The sequence below is a fragment of the Xenopus tropicalis genome, chromosome 6 (assembly GCF_000004195.4).
Source record: "Xenopus tropicalis strain Nigerian chromosome 6, UCB_Xtro_10.0, whole genome shotgun sequence".
In the NCBI taxonomy this organism is placed as follows: domain Eukaryota; kingdom Metazoa; phylum Chordata; class Amphibia; order Anura; family Pipidae; genus Xenopus; species Xenopus tropicalis.
In genome coordinates, this window is record NC_030682.2 from 99218784 (window position 1) to 99243874 (window position 25091).

General features: G+C 36.4%; 1 protein-coding gene across 4 annotated transcripts in view; it reads left to right on the forward strand.

Moving 5' to 3' along the window:
• znf516 (zinc finger protein 516) overlaps nt 1-11886 on the forward strand; it is an 83140-nt gene extending 71254 nt beyond the window's left edge. For 3 of the 4 annotated variants that reach the window (XM_031903140.1, XM_012964127.3, XM_031903141.1), the window contains one exon: nt 8438-11886. In XM_031903140.1, coding sequence (XP_031759000.1) covers nt 8438-8658 — 221 coding nt within the window. In that variant the 3' untranslated portion in view covers nt 8659-11886. 4 annotated transcript variants of the gene reach the window in all.
• Nucleotides 11887-25091: the final 13205 nt, after the last annotated feature.

Here is a 25091-nt window from a genome sequence, read left to right on the forward strand (position 1 = left end):
CTGTATTTGTTAAAAGGGTTTTTTTTGGTTTTTTTTGCATGCTTTTAGTAAGTGGGCCTGTATCATTGGTCTGCAACACCTTGGTCTTTTGAACTACCTAGTGGTTGTAAAATAGAGAGAACAAGAGGACGCACATAAAAAATACCTCCAAAAATATTGCACAAAATAGTAAAATGTTTCAAGGGCCTCCTGCCCCCCATCTCCACTACTTTGGTTCTCTCCTTGATTATCTGCACTTCTGTCTGGTGCAGTGCCCCTTAATCAAGTCTTTGCAAAAGGGAACCATGAGTGTATGGACTTCTGTTAATTCTTTATATTTGCGGTTGTTGAACCATGTTTGCAGCGGTGACAGTAGTGTGCCCTTCTACTAAAACTATTCCACAGAAATAATAATAAAAATTAAAAAAAAAATGGTAATGACTTGCATGACTTCTCTGATCTCTTTTCTTATTATCAGTGCTAGACTTGAGGTTTGACATGTGCAAACCTTTAATTAAAGTCAAAGTAGTAAAAGTTTACAAAGGATCTCTTATACCGTAGCATCCAACCACATATTCTGGTCATCTGGTCTCTGTGGTGGCTGCTGGCTACTAAACCTGGCACAATGAGCTTTTTGCATGGTGTCTATCTCACGGATGGGCAGCAAAACACAGGAAAGTACTGTTGCAGTTTACAATGATAGTACTCACTCTGACCCTGTTGGTCTTTTTGAAAATTTTCTGTATGCAGGGTCAATGTGAACCTTAAATTGTCAATGCAAAGGTGTTTTCCAGGGTTTTGCTGCTTGCCCACAAATTTATAGGGTTAGAGAGTGTTCCGTGCGCAGTTACCCTTTTATAGCAATTGTTTGGGGTGCTCCTCTGCTTTATACAGAAGAAATTGACATCTGCTTGAGTTTATTGAGTTTGTTTTGTTGCAGTGAGGGTTATGTGTGTGTGTGTGTGTGTGTGAGAGAGAGGAACCCCCCCCAGCCTTACCAAAAGGAACTCTTACATATTGCGCTCCAGTTATTGTATAGTTTAAAATGCAAATATGCCTTAGAGTGACACACAGAGCTAATAGTAGCAGCTACTTGTCATGGCTACAAAATTAGACAGTGCTGATAATTGTCCCTATGAGTGTTTTAGCAAAGTTCATTTTCAGTATTGTCTATGGTAGGGTATTTTCTGGCGTTGAGTAGCTGTGACAAGTAGTTGTTACTTGTCACAGCTACTGTGTCTTTGCCCTTAAGGCTTTGTGGAACACGGGGAGATTAGTTGATTGTGATAAATCTTTCCTACCGCGGCAACTAATCTCCCCAAAATGCTTTCCTACCGGTAGGAAAATGAATGCCCAGTGGAATGGCAAATGCGTCACTGCATCGCTTCTCTTTTACAAAGTGGCCCAAATTTCTTCGTGTGGCAACTTCAGGTGACTTTGGAAAATTGAAGCAATGCCATCCCACTGGCGATTCACATTCTTGTCGGCAGGAAGGCATTTCAGGAGCAATAGCGAAGATTTATCACAGGCGGCTAGTCTCCCCATGTGCCACCAGCCTAAAGGAATGTTCTGGGCGCCCAATACATATATATCATTATCATGCTAAACTGTTTGTCAGGGGGAAAAATAAATTCCAGTAGTAAACATAGTATCTTCTCACTTTAATATGTAGGAAAGTAGAAAAAGCCCTTTCATGTAGCAAGGCCAGATATGTGACATTTGGTTAGCAAGAAGGAAAGTTAAAATTCCTAGAAATATCTAGGAAATATTCCTAGACATAGCAAGCACCCCACTCTCAATGAATAAAAACTACTATTCATGATGCACGATCAACCACATGTAATTTTATTCTTGATAGTTTCCCTTTAAGTACACTAGAAGTTTTGTGACGCATACTTTAATCGGAGCTGTCCGTGTTTTTCTGAAGAGTATATGTGACCAGTGGTTTAAGTGGAATCTTTTAGCAACTCCTTATTCTGATCTTGCAGCCTTTGTGGACTCTGTGTGGTGGTGTGCTTTCCTGTTTCTAATGTCTAGCTTCACTATCTTAACAAACTCCCTTTCAATCTCTCTGTTTCCTTTTAACTTACAAAACAGAAAAAAACTGAATAAATCGGACCTGAAGCCTTACCAAAATAAGTTAATTTTTCTCCTTTATTTGGCGTGCTGTGCTTTGCTTTCCTTTGGAGATAACACAGTCTATTACTTAGACAGTCTACATGCATTTTGTTAGAAACAAAAGATTTATAAAAAAAAAATTCTAGAAACATTGTTGTTATTTAGCATCCCTAAATTCTGTTTTCAACCCAGTTATTAATGACGGCACACAAATACTGGAAATTAACCCGTCCACTTATCATTAAAAAAGACTCCTCGTACCTTAAATATTTTTTTTTTTGAAGATGTGGTTTGAGCGATGAGTAACTTAATAAGAAAATAAACCTTTGGATCCTTCCACATGTGGATGAGAAGAAAAGTAAATTTTTTGTGCTATCTATAATACTTGAGACCTCTATCTCTATGATTGAAGTGTTGCCTACTTATACAGTGAACCACCATCCTTTTGAAGTGGGGATAAGAAAATAGAGTGCGTCCGCCGTGGCCACAGCTAGAATAACTGAGGATGAATTATTAAGAGCGTCACAACTGAATTTATGTAACTGAATATCGATTTTTCAAGCCATTTTACGTGGTGGTTATCAAGTATAAGCAGGTTTGTTATAAAGAATGGACAGTGCTCAGGCGCTCCCAATTCATAGTCATTATACCTTAGTTGATTCAACAAGGGCACTGATATCTGAATACCATCTCTCAATTTTTCACCATTTGCCTTATTAAAATATAGACATATATATCTAATTTTTACTTAGCAGTGTACTGCCATATGCAAAATATTGCACTTTAGGTGCATCAAATAGCCAGTTTGCACTTGTATCTGTACATGAGAAGATTACACAACATTAAAGCCTCCGTTAAAAAACAGGATTAAAGGGTAGAAATAATATGGCGGTATCACTTTAACTAAATTATATTTTAAATTACACCTGCCAAGGTTTAAACACATACCATATTTATTTTCTGTGACACAACTGTGCTGTCAGTACTATCTATGCTACCAGAATGCTAGGAACAAAATATTTACTTTAAATAAAGCAACACCTTTAAAAAGACTCACCTTCAAAAAGACTAATTTCTGTGCTTTCTATGCTATTCATCTGAATTGATTTGCTCATCTCTCCTGATCGACAGGGATTCTCGGAACCAATGAATGATCACACGTCATAACCAAACACCCATCTGTCATAGTTCACTTTCATGGAACCTATGGTTTTCTGCATAAAACAGATGGTAGTGCTTTTGGTCTTTTGTATTAAAGGCATCCCTCTTTAATTGAACTAGATGTTTGACTTCAATGCAGTGATATGTGCTTTACAGTGACTGACTAATTAAATAGCTCTGAGCTGTAGCACCACTTGATAAACATTTCCAGTACTTGACTCTTGATATCTGTCTTACATTATCCTTGACTGATATCTTAAAGGTCATTCCGGCCATACCTAGGGCTAGTGCACTTTTGGAGTATAGCACCTAAATTAGGCTCTGCCATTGTCTTCATGAATGTGAAGCACAGACAGTGGCGTATTTGGCGATTCTCTGTCAGTTGAAATACAGCATCAGAGAATGTGCCTTATGTGCACCACTTGATAAACATTTCCAGTACTTGACTCTTGATATCTGTCTTACATTATCCTTGACTGATATCTTAAAGGAACAGTAACTCCAAAAAATGAAAGTGTTCTAAAGTAACTGAAATATAATGTACTGTTGCCCTGCAATGGTAAAACTTGGGTGTTTGCTTCAGGAACACTACTATAGTTTATATAAATACGCTGCTGTGTAGCCCTGGGGGCAGCCATTCAAGCTGGAAAAAAGGAGAAAAGGCACAGGTTACATAGCAGATAACAGATAAGACACCATTGTATTCTACAGGGTTTATCTGTTAGCTGCTATATAACCTGTGCCTTTTCTTCTTTTAAATGGCTGCCCCCATGGCTACACAGCAGGGTTTATATAAACTCTAGTAATGTTTCTGAAGCAAACACACAACTTTTACCAGTGCAGGGCAGCAGTACATTATAGTTTAATTTCTTTAAAATATATACATTTTTTGGTGTTACTGTTCATTTAAAGGTCATTCCGGCCATACCTAGGGCTAGTGCACTTTTGGAGTATAGCACCTAAATTCGGCTCTGCCATTGTCTTCATGAATGTGAAGCACAGACAGTGGCGTATTTGGCGATTCTCTGTCAGTTGAAATACAGCATCAGAGAATGTGCCTTATGTGCATCTGACCTCAGCCAACCCTCTGCCCCATTGGTTCTTTCTAAAACACATATTTCTAAAATCCATATTGGAGACAAAACAATCCTATTTGGTGTAATTAAAGTTTAAATGTTTTTTAGTAGTAATGATGATCTAAATTACGGAAAGATTCCTCATCCGAAAATCCCCAGGTCCTGAGCATTTTGGATAACAGGTCTCATACCTGTACTTCATCTTCTAACAACTTGCCGGATCAGCTTTTGATTTGTGGTCTCTCCCACCTACATGCACAATTTGAAAATCTGGGTTAGATCACTTAATAGCAACAAGGTATCTCCCCATCAAATGGCCTGTGCCTTGCAGCAGGAAATGGGGGCTGGACAGATGCTGTTCATCCCTGGTTTAGGACCTTTTCATGACTTTCAAGCTACAATAAAGCAAGACATGAGAGAGCTGAGCTTGTCCGTATTCAGCAGAAAACTCAAATACAACTAAGTGCTTACACCAGTCAAATATCAAAAGAGACATATTTTTATACTGAGCATCTTCGATAACAATGTACAGTAATGAAGGTATGCAGTCAAATACATATGAAAAAGTGTCCTGCTTCCCAAAGCTTTCAGTCCAAAATTCATATTACTGAGGGTAACAACTCTATATGTTTTTATAATGCCTTGCAAAATTAATCAAATTTAAATTGTATTCTTATATTATTGTTACTTGCCTTTAGTTACATGGCACTGACATATTCCTCAACTCTTCAGAGATTATACAGGATTCACTTCAGCCCCTGCCCCCAGTGGAATTTATAATCCAGATCTCTATCATAAACACACATACACACCGGTCAGTTTTATCAGGTGCCAGTGAACCTGCCTGTGTGTTTGTGTGGAGGGAAATTGAGTACTCTGAGTAAACCCAATGCATGTATAGGAAGAAAGTTCTCCATGGATATAGTGCTGTGGCTGAAATTTAACCTAGGACCCCAGTAATTCACAAAATGCCACAAATATAGAGCAGATTGGCCAGTGCAATATATCAGAGATAACATTTTGGAATTATATCATTAAAGGCACTCCCTACTTATTACAGTATTAAGTTGCACAAAGTCTGTGACTTCGCTGCGGCCTTTATCAGCTGTCAGGAATTGTGTACATGCACAGTATTGTAAAAACTTACACTACTCACATAATGGTTTTTAAAATAAAGGCCAATAATTGTTTAGCCCCTGAGCTAGAGTGTCTTCCAAAGATGGAATGCCCTAATATGTATGCAATAAAGGCATTTTAAATAAGAAACACTAATGTTGCTGTTCTAAACAGTTTTTTTTGTCTTCCAAAGATACGCATTGTTTTATTGCACAAAAAAACAGTTATTTTGATTATAGTAACCCATTCATGCCCTAAGTGTAGCAACTCAATCTTTCTTGTCCATACCACCCTGCACTTTTTTTTTTTTGCAGTAAACTGGCATGTAGGAATGGGTCTCAGTCTCTAAGCTAATTTTATGATTAATGGAACATTTTCTATCTTGTAATTCTAATTGTTATTTCCAAACCTTTTTACTGGATGTGCCTTCTCATTAATCAAAATAATCCACTATGAACAAAAATGGCAGCCTAATTTATCTCCTTCGTGGGCTGAGATCAGAATATAACCCATCAAATATCACTAAAATCTCTCTGATAGAATGCTCCTATTATTCGTGCATGTTTATTTCTGTTCAGATGTTGAATGGCTCTTGCTATGTTAGGTAATTATACATTTTCCTGTCTTTTTGCACTTTAAAGGTCATGTTTGTAATTGGTATGGCTTCAGCGTGGCTTTTGTAAATATCCAGTTCTGAGGAGGCCTCCAAAGTAACCTGGGTACTAAGGGGCAGTTAAGCAGAGATGAGCAAATGAATACATACACAACTCTATTTGGTTATAAAATTACAAATTTGGAAGACTCATTGTGGTCAGATTTTAGTGACCCAGCTTTACTGATATATTGTAAATTACATCCCATCACTGCCAGTTCATAGCTTTTCATTCTAGGTACTAGGTATTATTTGTGCCATGCTAACAACTGCCTTCATTCAATTTATATATTAGGCTGTGAGTATCTAATCTTAAGATTAATAAATTCAGGCTTGCCATGTTGTCCAAGCAGCAGGATACTAATTGGTGCCAATCACAATGCCATTATGGAACAATCCAAGAAAGCTTCAGGCTCACGTTTATTCTTTCAAGTCCCTTTACTTTCTATATAATACTTTCTTTTATTTTTCATCACTGCATTTATTCATGGGAATTGCTACATCCCTCACTGTGACTACTCTAGGCATGCTTGTACAGTTTGTGCCCTGTGTGTGTGGAGACTAGCACTCCTTTCCTTTCACTCTCACGGATCCCTACAAGTAGCACTGCTCTTTTACTATTCCTTACCATGCTTACATTTCCTTCCAAGCTAAACTTTTTCACATTCACTATAACAGCTCTCTTTCCTGTAGTCAAGCACTCTATGAACCCTTTATGAAGTTATGTTTGCTGTTTTTCAGCAGGTTGGGTCAGAAGCATAGTTCCTCTTGGAAATGTGTGTATATGTGTGTGTATATATACATATATATGTGTGTGTATATATACATATATATGTGTGTGTATATATACATATATATGTGTGTGTCCAAAAACAAATAGGTGCACACCTGGAACATTTTAAAATCAAAGTTCCATTTAAAAGTAACAGGTCAACATTTCAGTTTCCAAGACCTTTATATAGATATATATACAGGTATAGGACCCATTATCCAGAATTCTTGGGACCTAGGGTATTCCGGATAAGGGGTCTTTCCGTAATTTGGATCTTCATACCTTAAGTCTACTAAAAAATCAATTTAACATTAAATAAACCCAGTAGAATTGTTTTGCATCCAATAAGGATTATTTATATTTTAGTTGGGATCAATTACAAGGTACTGTTTTATTACTACAGATAAAAAGAAAATCAGTTTTAAAATTCTGAATTATTTGATTAAAATGGAGTCTATGGGAGATGGCCTTTCCGTAATTCGGAGCTTTCTGGATAATGGGTTTCCGGATAAGGGATCCCATACCTGTGTGTGTGTGTGTGTGTGTGTATGTATATATATATATATATATATATATATATATATATATATATATATATAATATGTCAACCCAAATTAACTATTTAACAGGAACACTGCTCCCTTCCCACACTAAAAGGAAATTATTTTAATGCTCATCACATTTCTTGACTGTATCTTTAAAAGTTCTTTGCAGTAACAGTTCTTTGCTGTTTTAGTAAATGAACAATATGCACTAATATTAAACATATGCTCAATCAATTATATTCTTTTCTTTAATTCAGATTCATTAAATAAATTAGATTCAAAAGAGACTAGATTCATAGAAATTGTTGTATAAACTATTTACATAACACATTTATGCCCTCCTATCTCCTAACCATGTGGTTTGAGAGGGGTATTAGTTAGTCTTGCTTATCATGCCAGCTCACTATGCTATGAGCTTCCCTTACTGGAGTGCATCACCCCATAATCTCCCCTTACTGGGGTATGTCACCTCATAATGGAACTTTGCAAGAAAATGTAATTCTGTGCAGCTTTCTGATATACATTCAGTTGATTTGATAGTTTTAATTGTAATTGAAAGCAGTAGCCAGCTCACCTCCAGCCAAAACTAATTCACTCCTGTCACACTGTTTCAAGAGTCAGTGCATAGAATAGAATGGTAAACACAAATGTACAAATAATTTAAACACATGTTAATGAATGCTCATTAGAAAGTTGCTTAAAGTTACATTTCCCTCTTTAGGAGCTATAATGAGTGTACACATCAAATCTACAAATACTGAGCAATACAGAAAGTAAAGAGGGCCCTCTTTAATAGAGCTACAAACTAAAAATTTTCCTATTTACTGGGCCTGTCTAAACACAGATTAGATCTGTAATATATTTAAATGATTTCATAGAGTACAAACTTCACTAGTACAAACTACTACTTCAAGAATACAAACTTTGAACTAGAATTTAAATTTGATGCTGCAAAAACAGACTAAGCAATACATCCACCTAAAAGTTATTGATAATTATGTGTTCTTTTTTTTCCTAGGGGAGAGACCATTCCAGTGCAGATATTGTCCATACAGTGCCTCTCAAAAAGGGAACCTAAAAACACACGTACAGTGTGTACATCGGGTACCATTTGACAATAGTGAGTACCCTGACAAACAGCTCCTTCAACCTCAAAGCGATGATAACAGTTACATGGACGATCAGCTGGAAAATTTGCCTTCAAATCACCAAGTCCCTGGAGCTGTGGCGTTAAAGTAAAGAAGGAGAAATAACAATCCACAATCAAATTCCCCCTCAGCAGGGGTCGATCTTAACTTCTTAGCATTTTCTTATTAGACAAGATGTGAGTGAAAATGCATCTGGTCTTCCCCCATGGTTCAGTGTTTGCCGGATAATGAACTATGGCAAAGTTTGAGATGGCAAAAGACAGTCAATAGTGAAGCAGATACTTGTCTCACACACGCAACACCACATACAAACACACACACTGGAAGCATAACAAAATGTTAAAAGCTTACAAGTGCAAGCACTGATATTATATCTACGCTATGAACTGCAGCAGTAGAAAAAAGGACTAAGAAAAAACAACACAACTCTGCCACTGATTGCCTAATGTCAGACTGCTCAGTGACGTTACTCAGTAATAGGCATCGGTCAGCTCTTGGGACCGCTCCGTGTTTTAAATGGTCTTCTGTTTTTTTAATGATCAAACGATGCTTCACACCTTGCTGCGCTGTTTTTGGGGACACAGATAAGATCAATGAAACCGCTTACATTATGCTACAGGAACACTAAAAAGAAAAACAAAAAAAAAAATCTAAAAATGCTTCTCCTTTTTACTCTCAGGACCTTTTTGTAATAGGGCTACTTTCTTAAACCTGCTTACAGAAATTATGCAATTTTGTTTTCCTTTGTAATAACCTAAACACACATCAGCTGCCGATTGACGTACTGTACTAGACACAACATAGTTGCTGTGCATGATGTAGCAGGGACACCCGATCTTCTTTCCCTGTTGCACAACCACCCTTCTCAATGCCGGTACCTTGAGAGAGGTCTTAATATTTTTTTAATTTTCCAGGTTATGGCATGGTAATAGAATTTCTTACTACTTCATCTCTTATATTTTGGTGGCATTCAGGTTGTGGGAGAGAGGGGGAAAAAGATTTAAAAAAAATCTATATATAAATATATATATATATATATATAAAATTAAATATATACCTCTTCTGCAGGATATTTTTATGGTGAGGTGGTGGTGAGTAAAATAAATGAGAAATCAAGCAGTGTACTTAATTCTAACCCCATACACTGTAGCAGGGCGGGCTTGAACTGCACTGTACAGGCAGGGGGGATACATATGTATTCCATAGATATAAATATTTCTTTCCTTTATTGCGGTGACACTGTGTGGAACAGCAATGCCTCTGAGAGTCTCAAATTTTGCACATATGATTTTATGCATTATCAACCAAGTTACTGCTGCCTTGAAAGAAAATGTTCTGTGAAAAAAAAATTGCAAAAAGCTTTACTAGTGTTTTTTTTAATTGTAACCTTTTGTAAAGGCAGGAAATGGGTATATAAATCCTAGCATGCTAAATATATTTTTCAAAAAAAAAAAAAAGCAATAATTTTACATGTACAGATATGAATCTAACCTTTAATACTGGTGAGAGCAACAGTTTACTTTGTATTATAAAAAAAAGTGCTTGGTTTTTGTAGTATCTGGGCTTATGATACAGACTTGTTTAAAAGAAGATGGGGGGGGGGGATTTTGTTTTTAACATTTTTATTTTTAACTTAGTTATTGATTTTTTTTTTTGGATCCTTCTATTAAATTTAGATTTTATTCACTTGTACCAGAGACTAAGTTTAGTTCTTCTATATAAAGCATTTTACGTTAGGCATTAAGATTCATGGTGCTGGCCTGGAAACTAGAATGCTTGACAGGGATATTGGAACAGCTTATTAAAGTCCTTTCTGGGGGGGTATTCTATATAAGAAAAAGAATATCTCGTCTTCACGTTATACCCAAAAATGAATTAGACTTAATTAGCTGTTAAAAATAAGTTCTGTGGCCTACCATTATTTTTAAAAGGCTTAAATTAACTATGGAAAGAAAACAAAATAAACCAAATTCTAGTTAAAGCACTGCAGCCATAATGACTTTTTAGGAGAAACCTCTAGAGGAGCACAATCTGGACAAGCCACATATAAGCACGCTCTCTGCAGCATAGAGATTAGATTTTTCATTTTATTTGCATTTTTCATTGCCATTCTACAAATTTAAGTATTAGGAACAAGATAAAAGACTTTTCCTTTTCCATAATAAGGCAGTCGTACCTGCAATGCTTTAGTATCCTGAATGACAATGATCTATCAGGCACTTGAGAATAAGCTCCAACAATCCAAATGGCCGCCCAGATGATTTCTGCATTTTTAAAGTTTTACATAAAAATCATCTGCAGCACTGGATGGAGAACTCCGAAAAGGAATGATAAATAACCAATAACTTTGAACTATATAGACTATCTCTATATTGGGTAGAATTTTACTCTTAATTTTTTTGTATTAACATTAAAGGCGTACAACCTACTGTTTTCCGCTGATCATGAGCAAATCCCAGGCCTGCCCCAAGGAGATGCTGTACAGCAAGAGGCTGGACGCCCTCTGATATATTTATAAATTCCAAGTATTTTGAGATGAAGAATATTTTGTAATAGCCACCGTTGTCCTTTGTTCTAAAAAAGAAAAAAAAAAAAAAAAATTGCAGTGAAAAACAGGCACAGCAGCTCAGTGCTATGGTCTACTGAAACCTGCATCAGACCCTTCCGGACATCGCTTCTACACCACATTGTTAATAAAGCAGAGTATGCCACCATGCTGAATGCCTTGTATTGGCCTCCTAATTTCACTTGCCGTAGTCTTAGAAAACATCTGACAAACGACAGGAAGCAAGACTGTCAGTGAGGTTACGTAGGTATTAATCACAGAAGTTTACAATGCGGATGTTTCTTTATAGAGAACAACAGTAGGGGAAAATTATTGCAGATAATTATATGCTGTGTACAGTGCAGAAATAAGATATTCACTTAATTGAACAAGCATGAAAAGTCAATCTCCACGGATCCTAACAAAAAAATTTATATCACCCCCTTTTTTTTTTTTTTTTTTCTTTAGTGTGTAGCTTTGTGTTCTTTCTATTTTTTTATCATCAGTATTGTGTTGATTTGTTAATGTAGAAATCAGCTAGGCTATAGTATTTAAAATGATTTTTTTTGTTTGTTATTTATTTAGTCGACCTGTTTTGATCAGCTTTTAAATAAATGACTTTTAGCCTGACACACTCCTGTTAACCATCTGTGGACTGTTACATCATTTTTTCCTACTACCTCTACCAACCTACTGTTTCTCACTCTTTAACAGGTTATTTTTTACAGCGCTCTAATGTAATTTACACAATAAAGGGTTTGATTGTTTACACTGCAGGTGCACAAGTCTCATTTTTGCTCTTAGGCATTTTTGCCATTAATAAAAAAAGAGAATGGGGACAAGGAAGCAAACATTTGTCAGTTTATTTGCTGGTATTTTGCAATTGCTTTACCCCAGGGATCCCCAACCTTTTATACCTTTTATAGCCACATTTAAATGTAGAAAGTGTTGGGGAGCAACACAAGCATGAATAAGATTCCTGGGGGTGCCAATAAGAGCTATAATTAGTTATTTGGTAGCCCTTATGTAGACTGGCAGCCTACAGAAGGCTCTGTTTGGGATTATACTTGGTTTTTGAGGCCACTGAGAGCAACATCCAAAGGGTTGGGGAGCAACATGCTGCTCACTAGCCACTGGTTGGGGATCACTGCTTTACCCCATATAGTCAACAAATGGGGAAAAAATATTCCAATTGCTGCTTTTTTTGTGGTAACTACCTAAATCTGGCTTGTAGAAACCCCAAAATATAGGTATATATAGGTAATTGCATACGCATTTCATTGTTTAAATCAATTAAAATATTATGAGAGGCACCCCTCCAACCCACAAGGAAGAATACATTGGCTTTTCAATTAGAAATTATTAGAGCCCACAAAGTATGTGTCAACTTTAAAATAATATTCAGTTGATAAAAGAAACTTGCCACATACTTTGGGCTCTAATAGTTTCATGGCTTGTATTTTACTTCCGCTACACACTCCCCAAACATTTGAGCACTAAAAATTGTATTTTTAAATTATTATTGTAAAACACAATTTTTTTTATTTTTTTTTTATAATTTATTAAGTGTAAAAACCAAAGAAAACTCTAATAAAATACTTTGTCTTGTAAAAGCTGGCGAAGTTGTGTAGAAGTCAGTGAGAGCTGTCCTACACAAATTGTAGAATCTTTATTTTATTTGAGGTTTTAGAGGTCTTCGGGATTCCTTTCATTTTGTTATTGCACGAAAATTCTTACAAAAATAAGGATTTGATGTTTTCATATTCGTATTCTGCATTTTTATTTGTGTTTTATATAGTTAGATTTTTCAGTAAATGAGTTAATGCTTTTTTAAAAAGTGAGTTTAGTTGTAGTAAACAAAACTGACACAAATACAATTTTTAATAAATCTAACCCATGTTTAATGTGTGTAGTAAAACCTACAAAACAGTAATTTGATTCCAGAAGACCGAACATTTTTGGAAATGTGAATAATGTGAAGAATCCAAAATCAGTCAATAAGTTAGCAGATGTTATGAAATGACAAATGTAATTACACAATGGAATTAGCACCGCCCCTTTGTTGGCAGTGCCAACCATGATCGAGGTGCTATGGATATCGCTCAGTTAGGGGATCTGGCAGGTTTGAAGATGTAATCTGCTGATGCACCGTATATGCCATTGTGTGGTGTGCATCAGCAGATTAGGAAGTGAATCGTTCTTTCCCTGCTCTGCTTGTTGACATAGAGCATGTTTATTAGAGCAAATTACAGCTTGGCACAGTCTAACACTGTTAGATAAGATTCTGCCATTCTCTATTTCTATTAGATTTTAGGGGCATAATTTATCAGAGTGAAAGTTTACCCATGAAATTTGCCCCTAAAAAAGACAAAGCTATGAGCGTAAAAAAGATTTTTTGTTTCCTTCCGTCTGCTGCCTACTTATTACTTTAATAGGAAATGCCTGCCAGAGCCAGTACATGCACTATTCTTACCAAGAGAGTCCTAGTGATTCTTTTTTAGACAAAAAAGCGCCACTACAGCTGCTGTCAAGTATTGTGACCGTGACTAGGAGGTGGCATAGGTGGTTTCTGGTGCATTTTGGCTGGATGAAATACTCTGGTGGAGAAAAGATCCCTAGGAACAGGGGAACTTAAGAGACAGAGAAATGAGATACAATCTCACAAGGGTAATGCTCTGAGCAATAAATTGGTTATTCAGAGTTGCAGATATTCCAGAAAGCTGAGCCTTGGGGCCAGTTAAGGTGAGTGGTGCTGCTCTAACTATTTTTTTGGTGTACAGAAGGAGAACTAATATAGCAATATTTTCATATGTCTCTAACCTTGTTATAGCATAAAATGGAGCCCTGCCCAAACATTGGGTCAAGGGGGACCCTTGAACCCAAATATGATTTCTCAGCAGATCAAATCTAAATTGAACAGCTCTTTCCCAGGACTTCCAGGATAATGAACACTTATCAACATTCCAACATACTCATTTCAATGGATTTTTATACCTATTCTGCACCTGGCTGAATGCTTGCTCCCCAATGCAAAATTAGTGTGGGGGGAGAAACAATTCAGACTGTTTTTCACCCCTGAAAAGGTATAGGAAAAATATCTATATCATTTTAGGAGTAGTATGCATTGTTACCACCAGTTATTGCTAAATGTACAGCACTCCAGGTTCAAGTAGTTCTATATAAAAAATATATATACATACGAATTGACTCTTGAGTGTATGTATTTGCACTGATGGTTGCTTGAAGATTTGCTAATAACCGATATCCTCATATTAAAACATCTATTTAAAGGACCAATAACGTAAAACACATGAAAATGATTGATGAGAATTAAAACGCTGATTATTACTTCTTTGTACATGTCTGCACAAGCCACAATTTTATTGTTATGTAGGCTATCAATTTCTTGTGTGTATGCAGACTTTTCTATTGTGTCTAAGCAAAGTCACATAAACTAAATTATATACAGTATATCCATAATTGGAGTCAGAAAGCCCCTGGAAAGGGAAAGTTATTGCAATCTTAAAGGAGAAGGAAAGGCTAATAAAGTGTTAATCTCAAGCTACAGACATACCTTCAGTTCTCTCAATAGTGCCCTTAAGTCTCCCCATATTTCTCTTGTTCAGATGATGAGAAGCCTCATAGGAAAAAAAAAAACGCTAAGCTCTGTAAAGGAAATTCCCATAATGCCACGCTCCTAGACCAAGACCCCCATACATGCACAGTGTGTAAGACTATGAGGAAGCTTCCTGCTAATTGGCTCAGATCACACATTCCTAAGGGGGGAGGGAGTTCTGGGCATTCTTGAGGGAGGGTGAGCAGGAGAGGGGAGAGCTGCCCAGACTCTGGCACTGGAATTTCAGAGACAAAGAATGAGACAAGAAATCCTGTTTCTTTTGATAGAGGAGTCTGTAAGCGTTTCTGTGAGTGCTTATGGCTGTATTTACATAGACCTTTCTGATAAAGCTTACTTAGTTTTTACCTTTCCTTTTCCTTAGTATAATCTATCCAGACTATCAGCATTATTTGTAAATCAATAGGGATAGGTGATTTTGTCCTTCAGTTATTTAAGATATGTTGCATATCTCTGGGTAATGTTTACCTTTAGAATATTTCCAAGCTTGGTCCAGCAAACAAAGCACAACGTTTAGACAACATAGCCCCTTTAATAAAATCTGTTCCTTCTTTGTTTAGCTGGAGAATTGCATATTATGCTGAAAGTTGTATAAGATGTTTATGGATAACTGAACAACCGCATTGTAGAGACTGTGCAAATGTTCAACAAATTTTCTAAAATGGTATGCTTGACACACGGCTTATAGAGCTGGATATCTCAAACATACGTAAAATATTTTATTGAGTTTGTGTTATCTAGTGATATCATTTGCATAAAGCAATTAATGTAAGGGGAAGCAATCGCCAAAAAGAAGTTTGAGGACTAGCACAAGTGACAAGGACATTACTGGTTTGAGTTGTTTGCTTAATTATTTCTAACTAGGTAGTTTAGGTATTCATGCTGGCTGCATACTGATCTGTAAATATATTAGAAGCTTGGCAATATAACTGTTTTATCCCATGCAGTATAACATTTTCAGTGTAATGGGCTTGTTCCAAGCATTTGTTAAACTTTGCTAACATTAAAGGCATTTTAATTTTTCCTTTGTCTAATAGAAAGTTTAAGAGACAAATGCTCAGTGATATTTCTGTTGCATTCTTGAGCTTCTTTAAAACTGTTTCTGTCTCAGAGCTATCCTGTCACTCTTAATCAGGCCACACTGCAGATATGCTTGGTCACTTTTTGACCAAATTGGTTGCATTGTGGAGGCAAATTAACGGCTTATTCTCAACAATAAAGCTAGTTATTTCAGATTCTGATAATTTACAATGGAAATTTAGACCACAGATCAAACATTGCTACTCAAAACTTTGATCTATGATTCTGGAAGCTGTTTCTGTTCCAGGACTGTGCACCTGTAATATACTAACGGGCAGATTTATCAAAATGTGAGCTTAATACATAAAAACTCACCCACGTTCTATTCATTCCTATACATTTTTTGAAGCATGGTTATCAATGGCTAAAAGTTAGAACTCACAATTTGCTTCTTTTGAAGCTTAATGCTAAGCTATGCACAGTTATAAGCACATATACCATACAGATACAGATATGACAAAATGCATCCCAAGTGTTTCTTTAAGAAATGTATTTCTTTTTTTTTTTTAAATATTCTTTATTTTTTGGTTTTTCAGAAGAAATGGGGTACAGAAAGAAAGAGGGGAATGGGGTAAGGACATTTATAATAGTCTGCATTTACAATCAGCTTATGAAGTCAGGAGATAACACAAAGTTTTTTCTATTAATTTAAACACAGTTGGAAAAAGACATGTCATCAGAAACTTGTTAGCTTGTAGAATAGTGGTTGTATGGTTATAGTTTCTCGTGTCAACGGGTTTGTGTGTGAAAGTTGTTAATAAATGCTAGCCAGGGTTCCCACACTCTCTTATATGCTATGCTGTTGTTTTGGTTCATATAGGTTATTTCCTCAAGTTTTCTAACCTCTTCAACTAGGTGTACCCATTCTAAGAATGTGGGGGGTTCTTTGGCCTTCCAATGTCTAGGGATAAGGGTTCTTGCTGAGTTTGTCAGGTATTACACAGTTATTTTTGGGAATTAGGTTTAGTAGTATGGAGATTTCGTCTGCTTTGATTGTTACCTTGGTAATGTATGTTATAGTTTCTAGGATCTTGGGCCAGTATGATTGCAGTTGTGGGCATGCATACCATATGTGTAAGTGGTTTCCTGGGTCTTTGTCGCATCGCCAGCAAGTGTCTTTTGTGTTTTTGTACATTTTTTTGAGCTTTGTGGGGGTATAGTGCCACCTAGTGGCTAGTTTGAAGTTCATTTCCCGAACTCTCTCGGCTCTCTAAGATTTGTGGATGGCTGTAAATATTCTGCTCCAAGCTATATCTGGTATTTCCAATTCTAGCTCTCTCTCCCATTCTTTGCAGAAGTATCTATTGGGACGTTCGGCATTGTTTAGTAAAAGTTTGTACAGGATGGAGATAGTTTTTTCTATTGGTTTTGGGGGTTCTAATAGGGTTTCCCATTTCGTTAAAGGTCTGTTCCAATCTGATCCTAGCTTTATGTGAATATAATGGTGAAGAAATGTATTTCTTGGCTATATATCTGAGAAGACCCATACCAGTACTAGGTAAAATAAGTCCTGCTCCCAATACCTTCAGTTCCTTACTTTCTTATCTTTACTTCTCCCTTCTCATTTACTGCTGTATCTTTTCCTTCCTTCATTTTACTGTTTTCAGCTACAGTTAATTGCTATGATTTGAATTCTGTTGGCACCCAGTACTATTTATCTTAGCTGTATCTGTATGCTATCTCTATTACTCTCTAGTTCCTTACTAAACTGGTAAAAGATAAAACAGATTAACTATGAGGAAAGTTGTTTTCTTTGAAAAAAAAGGTGCTTGCGAGGGGACATGATTACTCTGTACAAGTACATTAGAGGGGATTATAAGCGGATAGGGGGATGTTCTTTTTTCCCTTAAAAACGATCAGCGCACCAGAGGTCACCCCTTTAGATTAGAGGAACAAAACTTTAATTTGCAGCGTAGGCGGTTTATCACGGTGAGGGCAGTGAGGTTATGGAATGCCCTTTCTAGTGATGTGGTAATGGCAGATTCTGTTAATGCTTTTAAGAGGGACCTGGATGATTTCTTGAACAAGCATTATATCCAAGGCTACAGCAATCTTAACATCCCTAGTTAGTAAGTATGTATAGATATGTGTAGTAGTAAGTATAGATATGTGTGTATATATTTAGTTGGATATAGAAAGTATAGATACAGTATGTGTGTATATATTTAGGTGGATTTAATGGATAGGTATGTATATGCACTGGGGGTCATTTGATGGGTTAAACTTGGTAGATTATGGTCCTTTTTTCAACACAAATTAACTATGTAACTGGTCTATGATGTCAAAAACATTACTTGTGACTTTGCCTTAAAAACACAGAATTGCTGTTAGCATGACAAAGCTTAACAAATCTTTCTTCCATGAGAACCACTTCATAAAACTAATGTAATACTGCACTCAAATCTTTCTGAAATCCTATGGGAAATAAGTAGGGTAATTGAACAATAATGATGTATAATCAGAAAACAAATTGCACAAGCAACCTTGCATTTTCAGTTGAAATGTCGGATATTGTGTGCTTTAGTGCTCCTGGTGGGGTTATTCTCTTGTTTGGGCTCATTGACAAAATGAGGGAATCTTAGCAGAATTGAGGAGGACCTGCAGGTTCTCTAACATCTACATTTGCTGATGCCTTCTGAGAAGGAGCATGGTCAGGCTAAATTGTTATTATGGATAAAATGAGGGTTGATCAAAATGGCCCCCTCAAGATTCCATACATCATCAAAGCATCATAGTCTGCTCAACTGCCCAAACAAATCAGGATCGATATGGCCTACTTTAGTAATGTAAGCCCATTCTCTTTGATCTCCTTTAGAAATGTGTAGCTAGGCCTAACGCACAGCTTTGCTGGGATATATCTTTTCTTTAAAGGCACATTTTGACTGTTATCATGTGGATTATATTGTTTAGTAACCATATTACCCTAGGGCTTTGTTGGTCATATTAAAGTTAGTGTATAAGATTTGCTATCTAATGCTCAGTGAAGCTTGTCTTTGTCTAAATTTAATAAAGATGTGGTTAATTTATTATTGAAATAGATGTGATGTTTTGATTAACTTCATTGTGTTTCTTAACGAAGCAAATTAACAGCTCAATGAGGTATGACCAGCAGCCTTCTTTCTCATGTTGAAAGAGCAACAATACATTTTTCATTTTGTTCAACTAATCTGAACATGAAATATTTCACAATAAAAAAAGAGCAAAATGAAAATTAGCCGGTAGGTATGCACTGTTCTTCATCCTGTGTTACACAAAGGGGTGTTGTAATATATTTTGCGTCACTAAATGCAGTAAATTCACCCATTTGTGCTGCAGTTATTCACCCTTGAACTTGTGAACAATGCTTAATGTAAATTGGGTATTCAATAGATATTAATGTACTTTTTTTATTAATTTACATGCAAGAAGGCAGATTGGTGCACACTGGTGGTCAATGACTGACTGCAATTACTTGTACAAAGTACTGAAATGCTTTTTCATTACACCCTGTTCTAGTTAGAGTTTTACATAACCTGTGCCCAGGTGTAGCTTACATGGCATAGTTTTGAACTGATTTATGTACAATGGACAAATTTGCACCTGGTCAGTAACCCATGACAACCAATCAAATGTTTGCTTTCATTGTTCTGTCAGAAGCTGGCTAAAGAATGATAATTACTGGCTGCTTGCTAGAGGTTATTGCAAAGGTGTGAATTTGCCCAGTGTTGATAAATGAGGTCCAGTAAGTGGTTGATAGATGGCTTTTAATAATTCTTTATTGTATTGATTAAAGCAGTCTGCACCCGATTTGTGAATGAAATATCATGCAATTTTATTCCTTTTGGCATAGGAGAATTGTGACCAACACATAACTGTACTTAGCTGCAATGATGCTGGAATTGTGGTAAAGTACACTGCAGTGTGGGTAAAAAACATGGCCACTTGGGAATTATGCATGGAATAATGCAAAGCATGGAGCACAATTGAAATAAGGAATCATTAGGATACCTGTGGGGCTCTGCCAAGTAGTTATAAGGGCATGTAAGGTCAACAAAAATATACTGCTGTGGCGAAAAGTCAAATGGAGTGAAAATTGAGTTGTCACAATCTCATTACTTGCCATAAGAATGGCCTGTGTGTAAAGGTTTTTACAAAATGGATTTAGGTACCAGTATCAGAGTTTTAAACCTTTAAAAATTTTAAAACTTCGGTCGACCAAAGTGATGCATATATCACCCCACCAGTGATTTACATTCTTGTTGGGGAGATTAGTCGCCTGCAATAGTGAAGATTTATTGCGGGTGACTAATCTCCCCGTGTGCCACTGCTCTTACCCATAAATGCTACTTTTAGGGGGAGATTTATCAATGTTTGTGTTTGAATTTTTTTCACAATTCAAGTTTTTGCGATAAAAATATCTCAAATTCGAGTTTAACTCTAATATCTGGTAAGTGCAAAAAAACCGAATGTAAAAATTTGCCATCTAAAAGCTTGAAACTTTCTGTAGAAGTCAATGTGAGTTGCCCGAGGCAAAGTCAAGCCATATTTTCAAATTTCATGGTACAGGTATCGGACTCCTTATCCGGAAACCCATTATCCAGAAAGTTCCGAATTACGGAATGGCCATCTCCCATAGACTCCATTTTAATCAAATAATTCACATTTTTAAAACTGGTTTCCTTTTTCTCTCTAATAATAATAGAACAGTACCTTGTACTTGATCCCAACTAAGATATAATTACCCCTTATTGGGGCAGAACAGCCCTATTGGGTTTATTTCATGGTTAAATGATTCCCTTTTCTCTGTAATAATAAAACAGTACCTGTACTTGATCCTAACTAAGATATAATTACCCCTTATTGGGGCAGAACAGTCCTATTGGGTTTATTTCATGGTTAAATGATTCCCTTTTCTCTGTAATAATAAAACAGTACCTGTACTTGATCCTAACTAAGATATACTGTAATTCATCCTTATTGGAGCCAAAACAATACTATTGGGTTTAATTACGGTTTAAATAATTTTTTTAGCAAACTTAAGGTAGGAGATCCGAATTACGGAAAGACCCCTTATCTGGAAAACCCCAGGTCCCAGGCATTCTGGATAATGGGTCCCATACCTGTATTTCATTCAAACAAATTTAATAAATAAGCAAGCGCTCCTTATGCAAGTTTATTCAATTTAGAAAAGCAAACTCAAATTCACAAACTTGGAAGTTGATAAATAAGCCCATTAATGTCTACTTGCACTCTTGCTAAGAATACAGGTATAGGATCTATTATTTGGAATGCTTAAGATCCGAGGTCTTCAGAAAGGATCTGTAATTTGTATCTTCAAATTTGTCTGATAAATACATTTAAATATTTAATAAACCAAATAGTATTGTTTTGCCACCAATATGGATTTATGCACCCTAGCCCCTTCCCCCCCTAAAGCTGCTGCCCTAGGCACAGGCCCTCGGGTCCTTATACATACATATGGTCTTGTAACACATTGCGTTACCCGTATATAAAATATATATATATTTGTGCCATCCTTCTATATAAATGTGGTTTGTGAGACCTGTTATAAGTGCAATAAGGGCACTGATTTATTTAATTAGGATAAAACTGATATAACATATATTTATGAAATAATACTTTTCCCACTTGGAGTTGTGGCTATTTTTGCCAATAATATATTTTTCGTTGTTAGGCCTTTGGGTGTGCTGTGGTGTATATTATAGCTTCTTTACCCAATGGTACACAATGTTTACAGGTGCAAATATATTTTTCTCGACAGCATGTCTTTAAAATGGATCCTGCTGGGCTTAATTCCTGTTAGCTTTCGTTAACAGTGATTTAACTCACTCCATTTGTATCAAGGTATTGAATGCCTGGAGTTTACTAGATTGAAGTTTGTAACCATCAATTTGTTTAGCTTATTTTTAAATGTGATTTTGCCAAAAGAATTTGTTTGTTTTGACATCTGCGAGTGCTGCTTCTGGATGGTGCCACAGAGATGTCATAATGTAGTATAGCCCCTTCAATTAGCTCAGCGGTGTAGTGTGTTTAAAAAAGGTTGCTTTCTAATTGGTGCCAGCTTGCTGCACATTTGAATGAAAGATCTCACATTGAGAATATATTTTCATAAATCAGCTGTTCTGCAGAAGATTTCAGGTTGGATAATGGTGTGATTAAACTCACTGTCTGTCAAAAAAACAAATCTTGGAAGTGAGGAGGAAAATAAATAACAGAGAGAAATGCTTCAGTTGTGCCTGCGTGGGGCTTTTGATTGGCCAAAGAAATAAATCTAGAAGTCAGTTGACATCGGCACCATAAACCTTGCCTACATTCTCTTCGCCTTGCTTAGTTTATTGGGCTCTTTTGGGAATCTAGAATCACTGTATTCCTCCTATTCTATGTAATGATTTCTTCCGGAGAGACCAAATGAAGGTGTTTATGTTTCTGAGATTTGTGAAACTAGCCTTCCAGATTCTGTCCCTCATGTAACTGTTGCTAATGTTAAATACAGATCACCGGAAGATGTTCATATTAAAAAAAGTTCTTCTTTGAATGGCAAACAATATCATTTTTCTGTTGTTATGATCAGTAGTAGAACTGCAAGAGTTGCCTCCCAATGCCTTAAATATTTTTGTTAACCCTTTGTAATTGGGTCAAGCCACAAAATGACTCCAGGGCTGATGTTGCTTTTACACAGTAAATGGTTACAGTAAAGGGTTATTATGGTAAATACCAGGGTTATAAGAGTGGTGAGACAGAAGCAGCTTATTTGGGAGCACTATATATATATATATATATATATATATATATATATATATATTGTATATAAAATTGTAGTCCTAAAATGCCAGCACTCGTATGCTTCTTATGTATAAGGAATTGCGAATGGATAGTTACTCTCTTGAGATGAAAAAATCATTATACTTTTATTATTACATCGAAATACAAAAAATCCGACATTTGGGTCCCATCTGGGGACCTTTCTCAAGGATGCTCACATTTTGATAAATCTGCCCTGTGATGTTGAAGGAATTTGCCTTCATCTGTGAATGTTTTTACTGTTAAAAGGGACCTGTCACCAAGACAGAAAGCTGTATAATAACATCCTATAAATGTGTAGCCTGTACATGAGTATTGGAATTAGATCTGGCGAATAAACATTGGGGTGATACAAAGCTTGCCCTAATAACTATATCCACAATGACAGTGTCCACAACATGGTGCCTATCTGCTTGCTGTAATTATGAATTCCAAGAATGAATCAACTAACATGATAAAATAAAGGATTTGGAACTATTTCTTAGCGTGACAGGTCCCCTTTAAGAACAGTAAACATATGCAGCTTGCTTATGTATGAGCCTGTAGGGATTTTGCCAAACACTATGGCTACTACATGTTTGTTATTTTAAAGGACAAATCTGGAACTGATGTATTTAAAGAACCAAACTTATCTTGCAAACCAGTGAGGAATAGCAAAATGTGCACTTTTCTATGCCATGTGACCATGTTCTTGAGAATTTCTAAGTACATTCTGAGCACAGACGTAGTAATTGCAGGAACTGTAAGCATAAGGAACTCTGGCAGAGGGAATCCTATTACCAGGTTCATGCACTTATTTTTTCAAGTTATAAAAGCAAATCTCTTTTCACCAGTGGTACTTAACATTTAAAAAACTGTATAGACTTGCCTGAAAATGTATGTATTTATCCACAGCAGATTAATCCAAAGAAGTTATAGACTCAAAGGCTTCCTGTAGGTAGTACATTTTGTTATATAATAATCTGACCTTGTAGGTCTCTCTGGGACACAGATTTGTGAAAATAGTCAGCTTGATATCTGAAATGATGGCTATTGGCTAACACATTGTCTATACTTGGTCTCTATCAAATAGAATGTAAAGAACAGACTTTGTATTAGAAAATATAGGGTAGATGTATTAAGGAACAAACAAAAAATGGGGCAAACGTTTGTGAATGTTTTTATTGTTTCATATTGCGTCTGTTTCTACTTTGTATGCGCAACAAATAGGCAGAAAAATCTTCACATTTTGATCCTTTTTTGTTTGCATTTGTCTATTTTTTACCCATTAATGCAGTTTATTTCATTTTCGATCCAAATAAGATAGGACACAAAGGAAACAGCAATATTATCAAAATTATTTGCTGTTGGTATTTTGTTTTAAATGTCTTAAAGAAGAAAGAAAGGTAAAAACTAAGTAAGCTTTATCAGAAAGGTCTATGTAAATACAGCCATAAGCACTTACAGAAATGCTGCACTGACTTCTCTTTCAAAAGATTTATTGTGTCTGTATTTCATGTGCCAGAGCCACTCAGCTCTCTGCTGTCTCCTCTCTCCTTCCCCCCCCCACTTAGGAATGTGGCTCTGAGCCAATCAGCAGGAAGCTGACTCTAAGGGGATGATTTACTAATCCACAAATCCGAATCCCGAATGGGAAAAAATCGGATTGGAAACGAACATATTTTGTCGGCGTAACGGCTTTTTCGTGAATTGTCACGACTTTTTCATAGCCGTTACGACTTGAGCGAATTGTCGCGACTTTTTCGTATTGAGCACTCGTAAACGGCGGGCTAACGGCTACGAAAAAGTCGCGACAATTCGTGCAAGTCGTAACGGCTACGAAAAAGTCGCGATAATTCGCGCAAGTCGTAACACTACTTAAAAGTCGCGACAATTTACGAAAAAGTCGCAAAATAACAATCATTACGAAAAAAACACATTCGCCAGCTTTCGATCCGTTCATGGATTAATAAATCGGCCCCATAGTCTTACAAACTGAGCATGTACACTTGGTCTCAGTCTCGGTGCAGGAGTGAGGCATTATGGGAACTTGCTTTACATAGCTTAGCGTTTTTTCTTTCTGTTTGGCTTCTGATCATCTGAACAGGTGAAATATGGGGAGACTTAAGGGCACTATTGAGAGAACTGAAGGTATGCCTGCAGCTTGAGATTAACTCTTTATTAGCCTTTCCTTCTCCTTTAAAAGGCTCTTTATACTGAAAAACATTTTACCCAAAAGCAGTTTTCTTGGAAAAAAAAGAAAAGTAAACAGCTATGATGCATATGTGAGACAAAGCTGGCTGTACACTCAGGGCCATATTTATTATAGTGTATAGACCAACCAGTGGTCATGTTGCCAATAGCAACCAATTAGATCTTTTCTTTTGTGTTCTAAAGGTGGCCATACACAGTAAGATCCACTTGCTTGACGAGGCCAAGCAAGCAAATCTTCTCTTAATATCCCCACTTATGGGTGGGCAATATC